The sequence below is a fragment of the Episyrphus balteatus genome, chromosome 3 (assembly GCF_945859705.1).
Source record: "Episyrphus balteatus chromosome 3, idEpiBalt1.1, whole genome shotgun sequence".
NCBI classification, from domain to species: domain Eukaryota; kingdom Metazoa; phylum Arthropoda; class Insecta; order Diptera; family Syrphidae; genus Episyrphus; species Episyrphus balteatus.
The window spans coordinates 18,547,198-18,571,776 of NC_079136.1; the positions used below are offsets into that span (position 1 = coordinate 18,547,198).

Sequence of the window (24,579 nt, forward strand, 5' to 3'; positions counted from 1 at the left end):
TCAGGCTTCTTACTTATGAATTCGTTTTTATCCCTTTTTTTTTTTGTTAGTATTTTTATTAAATTTCTTAAATGACTTATGGCAACCTTTTTGCATCCACCAACACTTTTACTAATTCACCAACGTTTTTATATTTACGAATGTTTTTCTATTACCAATTAATATTTGCATCAGCAAATTAATAGAATTTTGCATCAAGTTTTTAATTTATTCTAAACTGGTCACTATGGCGTATGTGTAACTTTTTTATATAGAAACAAATTTAACTTAAAGCTGAAATATTTGTGTTTCTCTGATTCCCAGTAAAACATTTCTGAATCATTGTTTGTTCAAATATTTATAAAAATTTCCTGAAAAAATGTTTCGCAATATTGATAAAAATTGCATGACCTTATGCTTTTATTTTCCGATTAAATACCAATATATCAGTTGATTTTCTTTACTATTCCTCTAACTGGGCGAGTCTTTTAATTAATCACACAAACCGAACATGTTTTGCAATCCACACATTTCTTCTTTCTATTTATATCGGACTTCGTGGAAAATGACGTCACTGTGCATTCGTGTCGAGACTTTCAATAAAACGTGCTCAGTATGCTCATAGCTTTCGCCACGAACAGAATTTGTGTCAGTATTTTTTGTTGTTATGTTGTTTTGTTAAGTTAAAATAACAAATAATTTTTTTTAAATGTGTTATTAACAAACAAAAAGTGTCTAAATTTTGTCCCTTGATTCCGTGTTTTGTGTATAATCAATTAAAACTTCTTATTAAACCAAAAATTGACTAGAAGTGAGAGAGAGACAACAATATTAACAAATATAATATCATTCATAAGATACAAAGTGTTATAAGTTTATTTTGATTTGTTGTTGTCAAAATGGAATCATCAGTAATTCAAAATCAGCCAAAACTAAATTCTGGCCCAAATTTGCCTGAAGAAATGGAAGAAATAATTGATGAAGAAGAGAAGGAGGAGAGAAAAAAGAAACAAAAACGAAAAGAGAAATCATGTTTTCGAATATGTTTCGAGGGTTGCGACGAAGATGATGTCATTGATGACACCATTGATAACACGTGTGATATTTGTTATTGTTTCTGTCGTGAATCTGAGGGATGTTGTTCACCCACAGGGTGTTGTGCAAATGGCTGCTGTGAAGGTGACTGCTGTGCAGAGTGTTGTGCAGATGATTGTTGTGAAAATGGAGGAAATGGTGAAAGCGGTGGCGGTGGCGGTGGTTGCGGAGGTGATTGTAATGGTAGTATTGGCGGTGGCAGTGGCGGTAGCATTGGTGGTGGCAGTTGTGGTGGCGGTAGCGTTGGCGGTGGCTCCGGTGGGGGTGGTGGATGTGACGACTAAACAATTTCCTTAATGAAAACTACTTTATCCACGCCTTGTACATCTATCAAGTAAAACTGTTTGATTGTTATTGCTGAGAATAATGGAGGTAAGTGTAATTGAAATATTTCTATTTTATGACCTCTATTGAACAAGGTTCATTTCTTTCTTCGATGGCAGGATAAATATAATTATTAGCGAATTAAAAAAAAAAAAAAAACAAAAAAATGTAGGAAGTAGTTCATAAAGAAGAACATTTTCCTTAACGTTTCAATGATGATTTGGAAAAACGAAAATTGTTAAGGTCACGCACAGTTAACATTTTCTTATGGTTGTATATATGTATTTTGAGAGCTTTTTTCATTTTATTCAGAATGAACTATAAGTGAAGGCTAACAAAACAGTTCTTTATATGTATATATTAGGGTGGGTCAAAAAATCGAAATTTGTTTTTTGGTTTTATACTTCGAAAAATCGATTGCTACGTTCTACATCAAATTGATTGCTTTAACCGTTTAAAAAATATTCGTATCCAAATTCTAATGCCCACTGATTTCAATGGTTTTCTTATGAACATGAACTGGGATTTGGATTCGAATACTTCTAAACGTTTAAAGCAATCAATTCGATGCCTTGGACTTTTTTGTAGAACGTTTAAGCCCCTACAAGAATAAATCCTGGTAATTTGATAATAATGTCTTTTCAGTGAATTAGAAAATTTTGAAAAATAAAAAAATTATGTTATTTTTTTTAACTTTGACCTCGAATATCTTTCAAATTGTTAGATTAATAAAAAAAGTTAAAAAAGACCTTTTTTGTGCAACAATCTGTTTCTTACAGGAATTTGTCTTGATCGTTTGATTATTATAAATTCTCTATTTGTTACAAAATTAATAAAAAACGATTTTTTAAAGATTCGTTTCAAACCTGGGACCTCAAATATATTTTAAACGGTTAGATAACGTCGCACAGTGGGGCAGCCCCATAGAGTGATGTGATATACCTAAAGGTTATTTTTAAAACTAAAGCTTTGAGGAAAAAAGATCACGTGTTCTATATTTAACAGTAAAACTGATAAGATGAGCATATTTGTTTTGTTCAAGTTCAAAGTCTTTAATTTATTATTAGTCATGCGGTTGAAGTTGAGTGTTAAAGAGCAAAAGTTCAGTTTTTAATAAGTGATAAAAAAGGTGTTCTTTTGTTTTTTGTTTAAAATCAAAAGTTTTTGGGAAAAAAAAATAAAATAAAAATGTCTCGCATAGACGAAGGTATGTAAATTACTATTCTTCTTTAAAAAAAATTAAAAAAAAATTTCTTATATTAAAAAATTGAATCAGAAAATAAAGAATTCTTAAAAAATCGTTTTTTAGTTTTTTCTCAAAATCTTCTGTTTAGGCAAATATTAAGCAGGTCTAAAAATGGAGAAATCATGATCAGTAAAAACTCTATTAGCCCGTATAAACACCTTTGCTAAATGTTTGCCTAAAATATTTTTTTTTTAATTTTTGAAATTGGCTTTGAAGGAATTAAAGTGAAAAAAAAATTTTTTAAAATAATTTCTATTTCGTAAAAATTAATTGTAGCCACTTTTTCGTACTTTTGTTATTGTTTTAAAAGAGATTAAGTTATTTTTGAATTTTGTTTACATTACATTTATTTACATTTTTAAGAGTTATCTTTTGATATTTTGAAATATTCCTCAAAGTAAGTATTTAAAAAAAAAACTATAAAACAGAAAGATTATAAAAAAACCAAACTGAAATAAATGCCTTAAAACTTCTGAAGGTTTCCGGTGTGCTGAACTCGAATCCGAAGTCAAAAATATCCTAGCAGTTCGCGTTTTAGAAATATTTTTGTTAGAAAATGCAAAAAAACGTTTTTTTACTACTTTTGGTGTTATGCCTTAATTTGAAGAATTTTTTAAATATAAATCATAACGGTTTCTATAAGAACTATTTTATTCTTTTAAATCTTTGCAATATCTTTTTTATTGTGCGAGATATCTTAAAATGAAGTACATAAGTGTGTTTAGCTTAATTTATCAAAAAAGGAGATAAAAATGTGATACATTATAATAAGCCATAAAACTGACGATATCTCGAACAATAAAAAAGATATCGAAAAGATTTAAAAAATTCTTGAAAGAAGGAAAATAGTTCTTACAGAAACCGTAATAAATTGTATTAAACAAAATTTTTTTCACATAAAAGCATAACCTCAAAAGTAGTAATTTTTGCAACTTCTAACGGTAATATTTCAAAAACGGGAGCTGATAGAATGTTTTTGACTTCAGATTCGGGTTCAGCACACCAAAAACCTTTAGAAAAGTATATCTTAGTCTCGGCACCAAGAACGTTGTTGATTTGTGATAATTATTATCACGAAACCACCATTTCTGCCCCACTGTGCGTCGGCACAACGCCAAAACCGCGAATCTGCATTTTTGGACATTTTCACTTTAATGCGTCGTTTTACTTGTTATCGGTCCCTCTATTGACTGCCTTGATCTCAATCCTCCATCTGTTGCCTATGGACATAAAATATCAATTTCCGTTGCACGAGTTTCCATAAGATTGCATGAGTTTACAAAACTTTGAAGCCGTTTTTCTCAAAACTACAATTTTGCAGATTCGTGGTTTTAGCTTTGTGCCCACGATAAAATAAAAAAGTGTGTGAGACCTTTTTTGAAGAGCGTTCAATTTTCTACAAAAATATGTAAAGAAAATTGCTTAAAAGTCGATTTTTGTATAAAAAAATAATATTTTTTTAGTAGAAGATTTATGTAAAAATGGAAAATTCCGAAGCGGAGGACCTTCCCATTTAGACAAAAACCTCATATTTGGTGAGTATATTCTAGAGGTGTTTTTTAACTTTTCGGAAATGCATAGGTAGTGTTAAGGCTACTGTTAATTAGCCTTTTAAAATCTACTTATTTATAAAAAATGGATTCCTTTTGATACAAAATCACGAATTGAAGATATGCGAACATTGATATTGTATGCATTGAAGATAAATAAGGTACCTAATGATTTAAGGTCCAAAACTATAATTTTTTTTTTTACTCAAATCTTGAATGACTTTGCGAGCAATGTTCCAGGATACATGCTCTTTTAAAGAAGCGATATTACGCTTAGCTTAAAAAAGTTTAAAACTTCCTAGAATCTTTACCTATCTGGCTAAATCTATCACCTCTTGATTAACCACGAACTAGTCCGGGAAGTCTCCAAACACTATTTTTAGAAGCTTAAACAAAGACTTTAAAGGTAAATTTGCAAATCTCTTATTGCGAATAAAGTCCGCACATTGAATTTCACCACCTTAAAATAAAAGAATATCAGCTTAAAATAAGGTGATTCCACTTTCCAACAGTGAGATAGCACGATAATAAGGCACTAGCCTAGTGATCTAATAGTTGTAGGTTCGATCCCCAGTGGATGCCAGTTCTTTTTTTTTTATTAAAATGTTTCCACATTAAAATAAGATGATCTCCCGCTTGTCACTTTAATTTAAGACGGAATGAAGTTATCTTGGCAAAAAAACATGCAAAAATCCGCTTAATTTAATGTGGGGTCCGCTTAATTTTATGTGGTCTTTTTTCTCCGTGTAATTAATAATTTTAGGTTTTTTGTTAATATTTTTTTTTTAATTTCATTTACAATTTTTTTTTTTTTACAATCGATGCATTATGTGTCGCTGGGTGTCTCTTTCTATATTGATGGTCTTAATTATATATATCTAATATTAACTATATGTCCTCTGTTGCCATGTTCACCAGCCACTTTTCAGAATGACCTAGCCGCTGAATCAATAAGCAAGAACCGATAAAATATTTTTCTTTTTTAATCGAACTTTGCAAAGTGGTCACTGTGGCGTATGCGTAACATTTTATTTCCAAACAAAAATTAAGAATTTGTAAAAAAAATCTTTTTCATGTGAATTTTCTTTTCAATCATCTCAAATATTTCAATTTCTCTGGCTTTTTAGAAGCTTCCAAACTTTCCTTCCAACGAATTCCCTCATACTCAAAACGTTGTCGTTTATAAAAAAAAATGGGGGAATCCCAAAGCCAAGTCAACTTCACAATTTTAACTTGATATCAAAAATCCAATTGAATTTGCACCTTTTTTTATGGTTTTCCAAATCACCCGCAACTTTGATTTTAACGATATACCTCCTACTCGTATAATCAGTTGCTTTTCATATCTTCTCTTCTCACAAAATCCCCCAATCCAACCAGTTTCTTGATGAGTCAAACTTGTTTTCGATTCCACATTTCTTTCTATTTATAAATCTGGCAGCGTGGTATATGACGTCACTGTAGCAGTTATAATTCGCATCGAGACTTTTGATTAAAAATGTGGTCAGTATACTCAAAGCATTCGCCATAATAAAACGAGAATAAAATTGTGTCAGTATTATTTTTTTTTTTTTATATTTTCGGTAAAAAATAAGAAATTTATAATTGTTTACAAAACAAACAAATAAACAAACGGTTTTCAATATGTTTGCATTGATATTATGAACCAATAAGTTTTCTTTTTGATTTGCTATAGTGTTTACTGAAATCTATTTTTAGAAACAGAGATAACGAGAGAGGGAGAGACAGAAGAAGAGATAACAAATTATAAAAAATAGAGTTTTAATTTCATTCATAAGAGATAAAGTGAATTTATAGTTTATTTTGATTTGTTGTTGTTGTAATAAAATGGAACCAATAATTCAAACGGAGCCAAAACTAAATGCCGGCACAAATGTATCTGAAGAAATGCAAGAAATGATTGATACTGAAGCAGAGGAAAGAAGACAGAGACAAATACAAAGACCTGTGGAGCAGGAGGAGAAGAAATCATGTTTTCAAAGCTGTCTAGACTTTTTTTCCGACTGTTGTGCAGATGATGACACTTTTTGTGATATTTGTTGTTATTGTTTTTGGCGTCGATCTGAGGGATGCTGTGCAGATGGCTGCTGTGCAGATGATTGTTGTGCAGATGACTGCTGCGCAAGTGGCGGCGACAATAGTGGTAGCGGCGGCGGCGGTGGTGGAGGTTGCTGTGATGGGGAAGGCTCTTCTGGTGGAGGTGATGGATGCTGCACAGATGGATGTGATTGTGATTGCGGTGATGATTAAGCCAATTCATCAATGAATACTCTACTTTATTCTACGCCTGATGTTTCTATATACATACATTTAAACTGATTTATTGTTAAGTCTTGTCTGGGAAGGCTTAAAGATAGGAATGGTAAGTTACGATTTGTTAGTTATGATTTTTATTTTAATGATGATCATGAAAATAAAAAAATCGCTGATATGCTGCATTATGTATAAGTAATTTACGCGCCACTTAAAACATTGAAACAAATTATTTAGCTATAAAAGTCGGAAAAAAAACACTATTTAATGTTGGAAAATGTAATATAGATACATCCTTTTTTGTCGCTATTTTTACTTTACAATCTACTATCTTATACTATGTAAAAACTTATTATTTCAAATAAAAATATAAACCACATCTGTACAATATTTACAAAAAGAGCTGGAATTTTTGGAAGGCAATCAGTTTTCATAAAAAAAAAAAAAATATTAAACTGTTTTTACTTGCATCAACATTTTTTTCATTTTTTTATGTAACAACCTACAGTAAAATTGATATCACTAAAAAGTTTATCGTTTCAACTTTAGTTATAAGCCTCAATAATACCTGTACAACGTCTACAAAAAAGTTACAATTTAAAACCGCCAACAATTTAATACTGAACTGTGGAGAACAGCAGTTGGTCAGTAACAAACGATCTCCAAAGTTTTATATATGCACATTCGTGACATAGCCGTAGCTAGGATTTCATTTCGGGGAGGGTTAGCTTAGGCCGACCAAATTTGTTGACATATTTTTACATGCGAGCGTTAGCGAGGAAAAATTTTTTTTAGAAGCTTTCCTAAGCCTTACCTATACAAAAAAAAACTATTTCGTAAAACACTAGAGACAATCAAAGGTTTAAACAGCAATAAAATGAAAAATTGACTTTTCTCTTACTGATGGTTTGTTTTTATAAAAAAGTATCTAGAAATAACCAAAAATTGATGTTCTTGTCTCTTAGGCTAGGCGCACACATGCGATTTTAGGCGCACGATTATTCAGTCGCAAAAATGGATCACACGCATTTCAATGCCGGTAAACATACATGCTTCTAAAAAATAGCCGCGATTAAAAAATTGAAAATTGTCCCATTTTTTTGGCGACGCAGTTGTCGCAAATTAAAATGGAAAAAATGGACCAGCATAGTTATGCACACACTTGCGACTAAACCGAAAACGACTAAAAAGTAACGGTCGCAAAGAGGCCAAATCATGCGCACACATGCGATTTTCAAGCACTCGATTTTTTAGACGCAAGAAATGAAACACATTATTTTAAATGAGAGCGCACAGACATGCGATTTTAAAATCGCAAAGTTTAAAAAAATGGATCCGGTTCTATTTTTCGCGATTTTTTTTTGCTGCACATAAGGATATATTATACAGAATATAATGCACCTGTCAGCACGTGCGACACTTGGAACAATTGTCTTAAGTACAATAATGGATATTACTAGAAAGTGTTGTATAATAGTGGCAATATTTTTATAAACGATAGGAAATTAAAAAGGACAATTCCATAAAATTCTTGAAAATTTAAGAGAAGACCCTCAGAAATTTACCCAGTACTATAGAATGAGTATACAATGCTTTGGTGAAATAATGGTACTCGTGGGGCCTAAAATAAAATACAAACATACACATTAGGGTGGAGTGATTTTATTTTTGTTTTTTATTTTCGAATTGGCATAGTAATAAAAAGTTGCGCTATTTATAAAACGAACAAAACTGTATACTTAAATTTTTTAAATAATTTCATTTTGAGGTGCCCCAAGCCCTCTGAATGCTTAAAAAGGCGACTTTTTGACCTTCAAATTAAATGGGGGAAAAATAAAGTTCAATATAAATTTTCTTTTAAATTCATATTTATCTGAGTTTGAATCATCTAAAAAATATGTTTCACTTTACTTTTAATTGAGATTCAATCAAAAATCTTAACAAAGGTGCGGTTAGTTGAAAATCTAGAATTCTTAAATTTCGATGTTCACACTTTTCGTAAGACTTTTTTCTAAAAAAATATATTAAAAAGTCAAGTAACTTATTTTTTTGATGTTTCACACTCATTGAAACATGAATTTGAAAAAAAAACTATGTTGAACTTTATTTTGCCCCATTTAATTTGAAGGTTAAAAAGTCCCCTTTTTAAGCATTCAGAGGGCTTGGGGCACCTCAAAATGAAATTATTTAAAAAATTTAAGTATACAGTTTTGTTCGTTTATAAATAGCGCAACTTTTTATTACTATGCCAATTCGAAAATAAAAAACAAAAATAATATCGCTCCACCTTAATACACATTGCAGACAATCTATTTCTATGTATGTCTAATCTGGTAAACAAGCTGTCAAACCCTTACAAAATTTTGAGACATTTACCACTTTACCACTTTTACCAGAGTTAACACCGTTTCATGAATTCACCTTATCATAAAATCCGATCGTAGATACCATTTGTATGAAATTTTCCATTACGAACGGATTTCGTGATTGTTTTCTTTGCGGTCATTTGACCATTAGATTTGAACAGTGAGTATCTCCTGGATCTTTTGATCTTGAGATGATGCATTTTTTTTATCGAAAAATGGTCAACTTTTTTTCGACCAAACATTAATGTTTTTTCTTGCAATAAAAAATAGTCGCGCGATTTTTTAGTCGCAAGTGTGTGCACGGTAATTTTATGTTGCGACTGCGATTTTTTAGTAGCAACGACTGAAAATGTTCAAATTCTTATCATATGATTTTCTAAAAAAAACTTTCGGGGGGGGGGGGTTAAACCTTGTAACCCCTCCCCTAAATACGGCTATGATTAGTGATATCATTGTTTGAAATTTTTTTAAAGTTAAAAAAAAACCCGAAAAATAAAAACAGGCACTCAAAATAGCCCTAAGAAATAGGTGTTTTACAAAAATTCATAAAAATTCTAAAAAAAATACGTTTTAAAATTTTCCATTGGTATACCTTAAATTTCTGTTAAAATCATTCCGAACGAATAATAACGTCTTTGTCAAAGGTCTACCTCATGTTTTCGTTTTAAAAATTTTTTTTTTTCAGATTTTGTTCCATTAGACAACAACAAACTTATTCAATTCTCTACTAATTACCATTTAGAAAATAATAGCTCACTTTCACATCTCTATGTATATATGTATGTACCTTTCAAATAAGGGGTTTAGAATTTTTCTATCTATTTTATTTTAAGCTGTGCGTTGATTAAAAAGCAATCATCAATTTACTGTCTAGCTTTTTCCTTCCATCGATTTTCAAATCACACTATGCTAGAGAAGTATTTACTTCAAATAGAAAAAAAAAACACCCTGTATATAGTAGAAAACATTAGAAAACAAGTTTGTATCTACTAAAACCTATCTGCTTAAATAATTAACTGATGATTTTAATACTTCTCTGAAATTCAATGAGTCAGTTGGTCTCACAACAATTTGATTTTTTTGTTTATTTTTTTTTTTCATTATAATTATTTTCGACTTTCTTTAGACCGCATGGAAAATGACGTCATTGTTTGTTAGAGCTATTTCTGTGCTCCACAACATCGAGTCGCAAACATCAACAGCTTCAGTGTATTCATAGCTTTTGCCATAGTGAAACAAAAATAAAACCAACTTACTCTTAGTATTTTAAATTATGTATATGCTTTTTATGTTTTGTGGTATTTTTGTGCAACTCAGTGAGACAAAAAATTAATAGAAAATGTGATAAATAAAAATATAATTTTAGTTATAAACCGGTGCTCAACATTGAATAAAATTGATGAAAACGTGAAATAGAGACATAAAAAGAGCGAGAGAAAGAGATAGAGAGAGGGAGTAAGAAAAAAGAGAGTTTAAGAGAAACAAATCGAATTTCATTTATAAGAGAAACGCAGTGATAATAAATTGTTTATTTTTATTTTTTGTGTGATAAAATGGAATCAATAATTGAAAGTGAACCAAAACTATCTGCTACAACAAATTTATCTGAAGAAATGCAAAATATGATTGAAGCTGGTGCGAGCAATAAATTAAAATCAGATGACGAAGAGAAACAATCTTGGTTACAATGCTGTTTAAGTGGTTTCGGTGATTTCTTTCAATGCATGTCTCTTGATCCTGGGGCTTCGTGTGTCTGCTGTAATTTTTTATGTTCGCCATGTCAGTCTATAGAATGTTGTTCGTGTTGTGCTGGTACATCAGGCGACTGTTGTATAGGCTGTGAAGCCCTGACTGTATGCTGTGAATGTGATCCAGGTTTAATATTATGCTGCTGTAATCCGTAATGAATGGAAATTTCAGTTCGATTTCTGGGGGTGAGTTAGTCTGATATTACACAGACGGTCTTCTAAAATGAAAAAGACCTTATACAATTTTGTTTCTACAATTTGAAAATTATTAAAAAAAAAATTAGGTTTCTATTATAGATTTTTTTTAAGGCTATGAATTTCAAAATATGATTTTTTGAAAAACACATTAGGTACTTTTTTATAGTTTTTTTTTACCTTTTTTTTGTATTTCTTAGAATTTTTTAAAACATCCAAAAAGAAAAATCAACTTTACAGAACTTAAAGGCATTACTGATGCGGATGCGTGTAGAAAAAATTTTATTTCTAAAATCATATTTGACTGAAAAACGGGAAAAGCAATTTCATTTTTTACCTTCAATTTTTTTTTATAGTTATCAACCTTTCTTTATTAATAACTTTTTTATCTTGATAGATAGAGAAATAAGATTAGATAAAAATATATACATTAGGCAGGACTATATTTGTACAAAATTTCAATCGATTTCAAGTTTAGAATTAAGAGATAACGGTAAACAGATGATAATTTTTTTTTTAATACTTTGAATCTTTTTACCTAGAACACATAGAAATTTTATTAAACTTTGTTTCGTATTCTAATAATAAAAGAAGGAAAGGATTTGTATGACCTAACAAATTCAAAATAAGTAAATAAAAGGCATTTATTAAATAAAAAGAGAAAAAAGGTTGATATTTAACTATAAATGTTATTGAACTACCAATACCAACAACTTTTTAAAGTTTTTAGGAAACAACCTCTTGCGATTGTATCTAAGAAATGTCTGAAAAACAGAAACGAGTAGACCCAATTTTAAACAGTCCAAATTATTCACTTCAATCATTTCGGGAAGTCTGGAGTTGATGTCGTCATTAATTACAGAATTTATATGTTCAACTATTTTAAGTCCCTGATTGAAATTAAAAACTGTAATGAATTTTCGATTATTCGTTTTCGTTGATATTTTTTTAAAAAGGGGAACACTTGCCAAATCGGTGGTATCCTTACATTTTACAGTCTCTCAAAACTACCTGATTTTTGCAAGTTTTCGAATATTTGCGTTTTAAGGTCGAACAAAATTCAAAACTTATTTTATTGCTTGAGGAAAAAATAAGAAATTCAATTTAGAAAAGAAATAGTCTAAGATCTCGCCTAATACAACCTTATACCCTCATCGTTATACCAGTTTAGAGTTATATTTTCTGAAAGGTAGTTCCTAAAGAAACAGTTTGCACATGGGTTGCCTGGCGACTTACTTACTTGTACAATTTAAATGTTCATTACAACAAAAACAATTATTGTAAGTTTTTTTTTTTTTTATTCAATTACAAAATCAAAATGTATAAATTTCAATATTTTCATATTTTTCATAATTTTTTTTTTATAGAAATAAACCTGATGGTGTTCATAATCATGAACGAAACGTCGTTGCAAAATTCAAAAATGTTTTATTTGATCTAATTTTGAATTTATACTGGCCCGTAAACCAAATATAAAAAAGTTGTAGGTAATAAAAAGATCTACAACTTTTGTATGGCAGCTTTTTCACATAACCTCAAAATTTATGTGAAAAATTCAAATAACCGAGTTTTTGGTTTTTATTTTTATCTTTTTCAAAAAATAAAATATTTCAACGAAATTTGGTAAAAACTTGCCTTATTATATCCCAAATACACTGTAATTTAATTTGATTCAAAATATTTTTTCACCTTATTTTGACTTAATATCAAAAAAACACCATAATTTTCAATCCAAAATTCACGTGTCAAAATATCAGCTTTCTTCAAAAAGTCGGTGGGCATTTCGTTTGTTAAACTGTCTTCTTTCTGATGATGTAAGAAAAAATGTTCTCGTAAAATGTAAAAAATGACAAAGCTTGAATTCAAAATTTTTTTTTCATTGTTTACAATTTTGGCCGATTTCTTAAAATTTACACTTTAATTATTCAAAAACCGTAGGATATATCAATTTAACATGAAATCTTACTATTTTAGAGTAATTAAAGTGTATATTTTACCATTACAAAATCAACCCACTCACTTCCCGAACTCAGCTAATTTATTAATTTATTTTTCCTAAAAATAAATAAAAAATTACATTTAAGAATTTACGTGCTTTTTTTTCATATTATGACTGTTTGAATTGAAAAACCTTATATTATACTGAGAAACAGATTTATGCAAGAAAAATTAGAAAAAAATATACCTATTCAACTTGCATATCCGTTTCATTATATTTATTTATTTTTTTTTTTGCCTTAGAACATCTCTCGATCTTTCATCAAAGTGACACTAAGTCTGGCATGGCAAGTAACACCTTGAATGAAACCGCATCGATAGAATATAACCGCTTTATTTGCATTTTGTTACAAAACCACCAGAGTAAAAATTATTGTGATTAATGACCGACACTTATAATTCCGCTTAGTCTAGATTAATTTGAATTATAAAACCGCCAACAAAGCAGATCACCGATTCAGATTTTAATCTTCTCTGTCAAAACAATTTAAAGCTATCTTATACATATTAGAGACACTTGAGGTTCTATAATGGAGTTAAATTTGCATATATAGAATCTATAGAAACCTTTAAAAAGATTGCCGATATTTTTATTCGTCTCTATATATTTCATTCACATCTCAATTGAATCCAGAGTGACAATTTTTTTTAATGCACGTGTAAACAATAAACTATAAGTTTATCGTTGCATGTTATTCGATCAATCAAAGTATAGGCTATCTATCTACTAGCTCTCCCCCTTTTTAGGAATAAATCAGAAAAAAAAATGTGTTTTGTAATAAATTTTGCATTTTTCTTGACCAAACCAGACAATTTGTCGTTTTGTTTGTTAAGAGTTACGTTGTTTGAATAAGCAGGTGTAAGATGGTGATTTTATAGAATAGTTAAATGGACTACACTCCTGCCAGACATATATTAGAATTGATGACAGACATTCGGTTTTTTATATGAAATTAATACTGTGTGCTAGAAAATTCCTTAGAATAAGGGATTGGAACTAGATTAACTTGTTATAGGTAAATAATTAGCAAGCACTATTCAAAATTGAAATGAAATGTCTTATTAGATGCCACGAGTTTGCTATATATTCAATTAATTTTTTTTTCTTGAGAATTAAAAACAAATTAGTTGAGTCACTTCTAGAAAAGAGATGGTAAGAATTACACAAGGAAATAAGAATATAAAATATGGAACGAAACACCGTGATGATAACTTTGTTCGATTTAAACTTTTTGAATTTTGGTTCTTTTCTTAGAGCTTATGAATATCTTAATTAAGTTATCTAAATATTTAAACTAAAATGCATTATAGAGAGTTTTAAAAAAAATTGGGGTTTAAGAGCCAAAAAACGGTTGTCCTTGCCCTCCTTTTTTCAAAAATTAAATTCTTAAAACTTGTTCCTAACTATGTTCAAAATTTTTGTATTTCTAAGTTCAATATTTCGAAAGTTGGGGGCCAAAAACTTTTTTTCGATAAATTTTTAATAGTTTTTTCAACTTGTAAAAAGTGTTCTCACCATTGCAATGCATTGTTCGAAAAAATTGGGGTCGTCGAATTTGTATTTTTAAAGATATCGCTTTCAAAACTTTTTTTCAAAAAAAATTTCCAGTTTCTATTTCACAATTTTTTTTTATATCAAAAATTTAATCAAATACACATATTCTTCAGTGTTTTACAGCAAGAGTATTAGCTCGAAAATGGACTTTCAAAGTATATCGTGATGTTTTTACATTTTCAAAAATTTGCATAGGCCCAACTTTTTCGAAATAAAATTACAAAAGTTGTTCCAAGTTGAACATTAATACTTCTTAAGCCAGACTAAAATTCGTTAAGAAAAATAAAGAACTGGACATTTAAACTAAACGAATACGATTTTCATAAACTCTTACCCCATTTTTGCCAAGCAAAAAAACAAATTTTTACGATGTTAGAAAAAAGTTCTTATTGAACCCCAAAATTTTCAAATATTAAAAGTTAAAAGAAAATATTGTGTTAACATAATTCTTTCAATTTAATTCAAGAATTATGATCGAAGTGATATAAAAATTTTTTAGCTTGATTAGGGGTTGAAAAAAGGTATTACATAGAAATTTTTATTTTTTTACATACATACAAATTTTTGGAAACAAAAACCATATATGGGTTAGTATGCAGCAAGGTGATTTCCAGCAAAAAATTAATAACCCATATATGGTTTAGTATGCATTCAAGGTATGTTTTGTAAAGTATGTTTTTATTACAATGGACTTTTCTTATTCATGGAATTTATTCAAACTCTTTCTTTTATCATTGTAGCAGAAGAACACATTCCATTTTCTACACATTGTGTACGTCTTCAGTCCGCAAATTTGACATATTGGCGTTTTTTTTTGGCATTCAGGGATATGGTCGATGTTTCCAGTTGGTACTGAATTGAACGACTTTTGCCCTTGGTTGTTGTGAGTGAATTGAAATTACGGGATAAGATGGTGATGGACTTCCGTGACTTGTATAACCCCCTCCCGTTTGTCTTGTTCCATCTCTGCTTTGATCACCTGCTAAAGTTGAAGGTCGTCCTCTTTTTCGTGACATTGTAGGTTTTAAAGATTTGCATATAAGTGCTCGGAGATGGCTTGTTTGATATTAAAAAGAGCCAGAATCTGAAGCTAGATCATCATCACTTCGAAAGCCATCACGAGTTATAGCATTTACACACTTATTTTTTCTATAGAAAGTCTTCGAATTAATTTTACAAAAAAAATAAAAATCGTACAAAAATCAGTAATGTATGTCGCCAACGCATGATAACCCATATATGGTGTTTTGGAAAAAATGCCAAAAAAAGACAAAAATTATTATAAAAACAAAAAACAAACTTCGTAAACATATAAAAGTATAATAAATACATACGAAACTTATTTTTAATTGGATGCAACCATTGAATAATTACAAATAGAAGTGGACACCCAGGGAAACTTCCGCTGTAAAATTGTCGTCGCTAATATCGTGCGTTGAATTAAAAAAGCAAATCCAACAATCCAAAAGCAAAGCTAACAATCCAAAAGCAAATCCAGCAACCCAAAATCAAATCCTAAAGAGCTTATACATATAGATAAAAGTTTTCCTATTTCAAAAAGTGGAGATAGCCTAGAGGATAAGGTGAATGTCTGTTAAGTTTACCTACCTAGGTTCGAATCTGACGGGAAATTGAGATTGTTTTTTTTTTTACATTACTAGAATAAAAATTAATTAAATTTGTCAAAAAAATCTCCGCAAAACAAAAAAAAAAACAATTTCGAATTTTACCGGTATTCGAACCTAGGCCATTACGGGTAAAAAGGCATCGTCCTTGTTCTCTAGACTAATATGACTTTTCAAAATACGAAAACTTATATCAATATAAGCTCTTTGAAATGTATAATAATAATTATTAATTTTTTACTTGCTCTATAGGGCAAGTATTGGTTTCGTGTCAAAAAAAAAATTCGAGGTTTTAATCAAAACTAACATTACGATGATGGAAAAGTCCAAAAAAGTGGGTTTCGTCATGACGTCCGTCGGTCTGTGCGTCTGTGCGTCTGTGCGTCGGTGCGTCCATCTGTACAGGTAGCTACAGCCTAAACGGGTGAACGAATTTTCTTGAAATTTGGTATAGATGTTTTTTTCGTAATTTCCAAGGTTGGTTTTTTTTTGTTTTTTAATATCTCGCTTAGAACGTATACCTCCCATACAAAATTTTCGAGTTATTGCAATTTTCTCGAAAACGGCTCTAACGATTTTGATTAAATTTAACACACGTAATGCTGTACATAGTTCTAACATAACCGCGTTTTTAGTTTTTCTCAAAAAATACGGATAGTGGAAATATGGTCTTTACAATTTTTTGAAGCGCGGATGCCGGCTCTTCCCGTACATCATTATGGAGTTATTGCAATTTTCTCAAAAATGGCTCTAATGATTTTGATAAAATTTTGGATACGTAACATTCAAAGTAATTGCAGTAAAACTGCATTTTTAGTTTTTCTCAAAAAGTCAAGTCAAATAAAAAAAAATTATTTAAACAACATTTGGCCTCCAAGCTAGCTCTTCGCCTACATCAACCAAATTTCTTAAAAATTTATATACAGGCAGCTCTTATAATCTACAAGTAAGCTAACATAAAAGTGCTTTGAACTGCAAGAGCAAGTACGTGCGGCCCCAGTCGTGCATTTTATTTATGAAGGTTTAAAAAAAATTATTAGTTAAGACTCAACTCGAAAATACTTGATAGTTGAGGCGCAAACCTGTAGTTCATCTATCTTCCGGTACTCTTATAGTCGCATGAGTAATCTGCGGTGTCACTTCTATTTGTAATTATTCAATGATGCAACTTACTTGTTTATTATAAAAAAAACACCGAAATAGTACACACTTTTATTCACTGATTTGCACTTTACAAATGCTCTTGAAACAATGAGTTTATTTCAGAATCACGACTCTCTTACTGATAATAAAAACCGATTTATTATAAAAAAATAGGCGTAGTTTTATTATATTTTTTTCTTTTTGACATTTGGTGCAATATAACGGAAATAAATCGATATGAAATCGATAAACCATATATGGGTTGGTATGCGGTAGAGGGTTAAAACATAAGAAAAAAATGTATATTTTAATTTTTTTTGGAATACGTTCTCCCCAGACCCATTTTGACCAAAACTGTGAATATGAAATTGTATACTAACAAAAAACCACACTAAAAACACTATACGAGTTTCATACCATAAAACTTTAAATTAAAAAAAAATATTTACGATATAAAACAAAATTCTGGCTCCCCCTTTCCAAATTTCAAAAATCCAAAAATTGTTCCAAGTTGTTCAAGGGCTCTTCTAAAATGTTTCGCATGTTTTTAACTGAAAAATACTAAAATTTCATCAAATCTGACGCAAAACACTTTTTTCCTCTTACAAGTCCAGTGGTCCCCTAATATTGAAGCGAAATTCTTTCAAGGCCTAAAAAAGTAACGAATTACCATAATTTAATACATACGATGATAGGTTTTTTTAAAATTTGAGCATAGTTTTTGACTACTTCGAAATATCGAGCTATCGATGCCAGCATTTTTCTCAGTTGATGAAGTCTTTCTCAATGAAATCATGTCTTACACCAAATTTTTTCATGTAGAAATTAGGTTCCTCGAATATTAGTGTTGTTTCAGGTTGATTGAGCTTTCCTCTATAGGTATTTCGCAAACATTAGGTTTGTAACGTATGTAGAACTGCAGCAAAGTACCTATTTTTGAAAGTTAAAAGATTTAAGCAAATTTGTCTTTTAATTCAATTAATGCAGTTAAAAAAATACTTTCAAGGTTCCAACTTAGAATTCTAGAACAATTTCCTTCGTACCTTGAGTTCGAGTTTTTTATGTATTAATGTAAATTTAATCAACTGTAAGATCCTCACTTTTATTAAGACAAGCTTGCATCACACTGATACTTGTCGATCAAAACTTAACAAATCAAAAAATGTTCTTTGAATATGTCTATTTCATCATTTTATAGACCGATCAGTAGAGGGAAACAAGATTCTAAGTAAAGTGACTTCCGAACCAGATCCATTATTCACACCAAACAAGTTGAAATTTAGATCTAAATAGCCTTTATCATCACGATCTACGAAATGTGAAAAAAAAAAACGAACAAAATCAAATAGCGTGGAAATTACACTTTGGCCGTATCAGCATTTACTGACAATTCATGGTTGCCACTTGATGAAAAACATTAATTTCAAAAAAAAATTATTTCCTACTGAAACATGTTATTAAAAAAAAATTTAAATAACTCCCAACTTTACCACATGTAGTTCTTTTAAAGCTGTTAGCTTCTGTGAAGCTTTATAGAAACTCCTATAAAGCTCCTGTAACGCTGTAAAGAAACTAAAATCTTAGTTGGATCTTTGCATCCAGAAAAAACTCAACTTAAAATCATAAATTAGCAACCATGGGCAGTGTTAAGCTATAGTAAAAAAAACTTCAATGTGGGATATGAGCGTTAAGAAGGATTTATGTCCCTCGGAATGAGCGTTAAAATGAAGTAAAACAAGTATAAACGCGCAGCTGGTTGGGTGGATAGCTTAGCTTAGACGATGACTCGACGATATCATACTATACGGTTGACGACCATGCTGACGAAGAGCAACGTACAGAGTTGTACGTATGAGAATCAAGAACAAGTTGATGGGCCTACACATTTTTGACCAATGAGCCTTACACGAAGCCCAAACGTCTCTCATCCTTTGCGAAATATGTCTGCGTGTGTCTAGTCAATTTATTGACGTAGCGGCTGCAACGCGCCTTCTATCCGCTGTATGGAAAGTTATCCGACATTCCATATTGAGATATAGATACCAGAAGATGCATTTGGTATAGGGAAAACCCTATCCTACTCGAATGCATGTGTCTGTTATTCCTATCTTGTCTATCGCTTCCTACCGTCCTACACATGGCCTACAGATTTTCTGCCAATAATTTAAGTCTTATTTTTGTTGCAGCAAGAAGAACTTGTACAAGTTCTCAGAACCAAAAGAAAAAAAAAATTTAGTCTCCATCGTAATATAAAGTTGGAATGAAGGAAGAAAACATTTTCCATCACAGTCAGTGGAGTGGTAGATTATATTATTATTTCCATGAGATATCTTCGGCTCTGGGAATTGATGTTTTTTCAAACTCTCTTAAGTGGGATTAGTTAAATCTTGGAAATGGCTTCGGGCAGATGCGTTAGGGATAACTACATACCAATATAGGAAGTGATATGGGTATTTTTTTGCATTACCATTAAAATAGATATTTGTTTCTATTTAAAAAATACATATACCTAAACAAATTTTAAAGATGTATTTAAAAAAATGATCATAAATATTTAGTTTGAAAAAATATCGACAGTTGAACATAATTTTAAATTTATTACTATTAGAAATTAGACTCTCCCATTCGAGTCAAATTTATAGATGGGTCCCAGATATTGATTAAAACAATATCTTTGAGGCTTTTTGAACTGTTCTCAAGGAGACGGATGATCTGGAGATTATTGAACGTAAACCCTCGTCCAAATGTATTAACTTGATGAAGCAAAGGATTCTTAAAAATTCTTGGCTTCCCGAACGTTATGACCAAAATTAACAATACCTGTTATATAACCAAAATAGAAAGACTTACCTCTCTACGAATCTAAAGATTTTTATACAAATTTTTTCGACGTGATAACGTGTTATAAATCGACAAACCACAAAAAAGTGACGCCATTTTCTCCCGTTCCACACGCAGAAAAAGTTTTTTTCGGTGGGTTAAAAACAAATGTGTTAAAAATAACGTAGGTAGTCTTAAATTTAACCGAGAAAGTGGGTTAGATTAAACAATTTTGAATAAACGAGTCGACTCGTGTAATTTTAACTGGGGCTACAATCTCTCTATGTTAATTTTACACGAGTTTAACGTTATTTTTAACCGATCATTTTTCTGCGTGCACCTGAAATTCTTAAGCAGTGCGGCCAAAATTTCAATTAAAAATAAACTATTGGAGATACAAAAATTTTCTATAGCTTATTTGAAAAATAATAACCCAAAGGATTTTTAAAAATTCCATCATTTAATAGGGTAAATAGGGGTAAATCAAAATTGCAAAAAAGTGACTATTTTCTAAACGCGACGTTGTAAAAAATTGAATTTTTTTTAATCGATTCAAAAATTTACTGTAAGACGGATAATGTTATTAAAAAAAATTTTTTTTTAATTTCAAAATTGAATTATGAGATAAAAACCCTTAACAAAGTAGCGATTTAATGTAGGAGAAATTTTTTTGACAATTTGAAAAATGCCATTCAAAAGTGATATGTAATAAAAAAAAAATTAGAGTTCTCTTACGGATTTTTTTTAAGTCTCTGCGTTTTGAAATATGAATTTTTGAAAAAACACCAATTTTTTATGAGTATTTTTGGGTGGGTTTTTATGTTTTAAGAATTTGTCGTAGCGTCTAAAAAATCTAAAACTAATAGAACATAAATAGTTTATTTAACTCTATTGAGCATGCTGATAATATTATTTTCATTTGATATATCACACATAACAGTTAATTTACTACAAGCTACACAATGCTAGATTAAAAAAAACTTCAGAAATACCTCAAAACACCTGTGGAGATCTCTTGCCCATGACCAGCCACCAGTGTGGGAAGTATATAGTATTCTAAGTTTTAAATTTCAACATGGTGAAACAATAAGATTTCAGATGATATAAAATTTATTATAGATTGTCATTTAAAAAATGGACTTTAAGATAATTGAAGAAAAAGAATATTGATTTTCTTGCTTTTTTTTAATGAAAATTGATTGTGTTCAAAATATTCTAGCTCTTTTTTTAGATGTCCCACAGATACGGTTGACATGAATATTTTGAGCTTAAACAATAAGCTTTCAGATGGTATAAAATTTATATACAAAAATGGAATTTATTGTGCTAGAAGAAAAAAAAGGTTGGATTTTGTTTCCCTTTTTTTATGAAAAATGATTGTTTTCAATAAATTGCTTGGATACCTTTTACGTAAAAATTTAAGTATTCTTATTCTTTAGAAAAAATATATTTTTAATGGTGTAATTTTTTGTAGACTTTTCATATAGGTACCTAAAAAAATTGAAAAAAGAAATAAGTGTCAGATTTGTTCCCTAAATTTTCAGTGCTTATACTTTTACAACTTATCTGGTATTTCAAAGCCAAATTGGTATTTAAAATAAATAAAATATACTTTTTTAAGTGCTCATTAATAGTTTAACATTTTGCTAAGCCTATACGCTTTATCTCCAAGTTTAAGATTTAACAACTTGCTAAAATAGGTTTATAGATTTTTAAATCGGTTTTAATTAAACCAACGAACATTATCTCTTTCCAACTTTCACATCGCAACCTTATTGCAAAAAAAAAATAATTGGTTTTTATTACTTCAGCTTTATTTTATGGTGCAACACATTGAAAACAACCTTCTTCGCTGGGAGTTATGTAGTAACATACTAACATAACATAAGACGCTAAATTAATAAAAAAAAAAAACTACCCACCGCTTTTTGCAACAGTTTAAAGGACTTTAAAATGATTCTTGATGCAAGCAGTTTTTTTCCTACGTTTGTCTCTTTGAAGGACATTGTATAGGAAAATGTGTTTGCTCTTATCATAACAGCATTACCTAATTAAGATGGATTGAAAAAAAGCTTGTCAGGTAAGTCTAAAGGCCAAAGTTGGACCTAGCTATATTAAGCCCAGATATAAAATCAAAAAGTGTTCAAATTTAGACAGGGTTTAAATAAAAGTTTAAAGACCTTCCAAAACATTTAATTTAAAAATCTCAAACTAATGTCTGCAACAAAATCGATAAAATCGATAACCGATATAATTTATTATATTCGACACACTTCAATATCAAAAAAATTGAGATAAAGATTTATTTCCTTTCCAAAATTCTTTTACACGACGAAGTCCAACTACATTTAAAAAATTATTTGGGTGAGTCAAAACTGTAGTATATTTACCACGCCTACTTACGATATCGATACCAAAAAAAAAAATTAAAAATAAAAACTGACTAACATTGCCAATTCACCACATCCCAATTCGAATCCCAATCCCAAGCAAAAAGCTATCAATGTGATACTTATTTAATTATAAATCTATCCGCGTCAGCTTTAACGATTCGCCCACGGAAGAACTTTTACATATTGAATAAATTTTTTGTATATCATGTGCAAATAAAACCGTTCCACCTGTCGTAGCTCATATATAGCAAAGGCATATTTAAAAACCTCTGGATGCAAAATTATGTATCTTTCTTCAAGCCTACCTACGCTTGGAATCCCGTCGACGACGACGACGTAAAAACTAAAACACCATTGCTTTACAGAGCGACCGACATGACAAGTATTAGCCGGTGCGGAATTAGAAAAATCAAAACAAAACTCGCTAGATTAAACTTAAATCTTAAAAAGGCGACAGATTGTTGAGCTTCAAATGTTGCTTATTTTTTTTTTTTTTGTTAAGTTGCGAAATTAAAAAAATATCTTTCAAGTCATTTTCTACATTCATTCATGGTTTTTTGTTTCTATAAGATGCAAAATAGCTTGGTGCTGTAAAGTTTGTAAAATTCAAACGAATCAGAGTGTAAGATTATTTTATTGTCAGGTTGGTTTGGTATGGTGGACAAACCTACACGCGTTTTGATGCCAGAAGCTGTATAGTTAGAGGAGGTAATCGGGGTCTATCTTGGGATTGCAAGTAGGTGATGGCTTTGTGTTAGGGCGAAACCATTTTGGACTAAAAATATAAAACGACGACCGACACAAGACGCGACGACAAAGTCTGAATGGACTTATTAGGTGTGGTGACTTGAAGTAAATGTTTTTATAAATTCAACTAATCAGTTTAATTGAACAATATTATGCGGGTTATAATTTATGGGGCTTTGCTTTTTTTTTTGTTAAAATTCATTGCTTAACACAGTGGTAATCGATATGACTTCTGAGAGAACCCAAGTGGTGCAATCATATGGTGAAGCATTTACCTTGAAATTAAAGAATAAGTATCCACACCTTTAACAACTGGATTCAGAATTGAGAGTGTAAAATAACCTCAGCAGAGAGTTAAAAGGTTTTGAATAAAACAAAAATTGACCCAAATCTCTTTAAATATTCAAGTTTTTTTTTTTTCTGAAAAAATTTTAAACCTTTCCACTTTTTGAATTTTTAAAACTTTTTTAAATTTAATCTAATCAATACCTACTTAAAAATATTTTTTTTTTTTATTTTCGTTTCAGGATGATCTAGACAGGAAAAGCAATGACAAACCTCAATTTTCATAGAATTGTTGAATGCATTTATTATTATATTTTAGTACAATAAGGATACGCTAAGAACAAGCATTTTGCTAACGCGGTTATAATCTTATTAAGCTTTAAGTGTATAGTATAAAAATATTTTATATTACATTTTTAAATGCGTTTTTATATTTAAAAATAAATAAAGTATAGTAACAAATAAGATGTGCGCTTTTTTATGAGAAGAATCCGCTTCAGGAACTTATAAGGTTTGACATTTGTATACAATTTTATATTTTTACAACTTTACAATTTTACAAATTTTACAGTTCTACAATTTTACAATTTTAAAATTATATAATTTAACAATTTTACAGTTTTAAAACTATATAATTTTACAATTTTACAATTTTACAATTTTATAATTTCACAATTTTACAATTTTACAATTTTACAATTTTACAATTTTACAATTTTACAATTTTACAATTTTACAATTTTACAATTTTACAATTTTACAATTTTACATTTTTACAATTTTACAATCTTACATTTTTACAATTTTACAATTTTACAATTTTACACTTTTACATTTTTACAATTTTACAATTTTACAATTTTACAATTTTACAATTTTACAATTTTACAATTTTACAATTATACAATTTTACAAATTTTACAAATTTTACAAATTTAACAAATTTTACAAATTTTACAAATTTTACAAATTTTACAAATTTTACAAATTTTACAAATTTTACAATTTTACAATTTTATAATTTTACAATTTTATAATCTTACAGTTTTACAAATTTTACAATTTTAGAATTATATAATTTAACAATTTTACAATTTTAAAATTATATAATTTTACAATTTTACAATTTTACAATTTTACAATTTTACAATTTTACAATTTTACAATTTTACAATTTTACAATTTTACAATTGTACAATTTTACAATTTTACAATTTTACAATTTTACAATTTTAC

At 29.6% G+C, this 24,579-nt stretch overlaps 1 protein-coding gene across 3 annotated transcripts; it reads left to right on the forward strand.

Annotated features, from left to right (window-relative positions):
- The first annotated feature begins 334 nt into the window (after positions 1–334).
- LOC129914043 (keratin-associated protein 5-4-like) lies at positions 335–23,808 on the forward strand. 3 transcript variants are annotated; one of them, XM_055993083.1, is made up of 3 exons: positions 335–627; positions 892–1,446; positions 23,586–23,808. In XM_055993083.1, the coding sequence occupies exon 2, from the start codon at positions 942–944 to the stop codon at positions 1,356–1,358; it is 417 nt and encodes a 138-aa protein (XP_055849058.1). In that variant the 5' UTR covers positions 335–627; positions 892–941; the 3' UTR covers positions 1,359–1,446; positions 23,586–23,808. The 3 variants fall into 3 exon arrangements, 2 of the variants coding, with proteins under 2 accessions (XP_055849058.1, XP_055849057.1); XM_055993082.1 differs by lacking the exon at positions 335–627 and having other exon boundaries at positions 638–1,446; XR_008772130.1 differs by lacking the exons at positions 335–627; positions 892–1,446 and adding an exon at positions 9,964–10,768.
- The last annotated feature ends 771 nt before the right edge of the window (positions 23,809–24,579 follow it).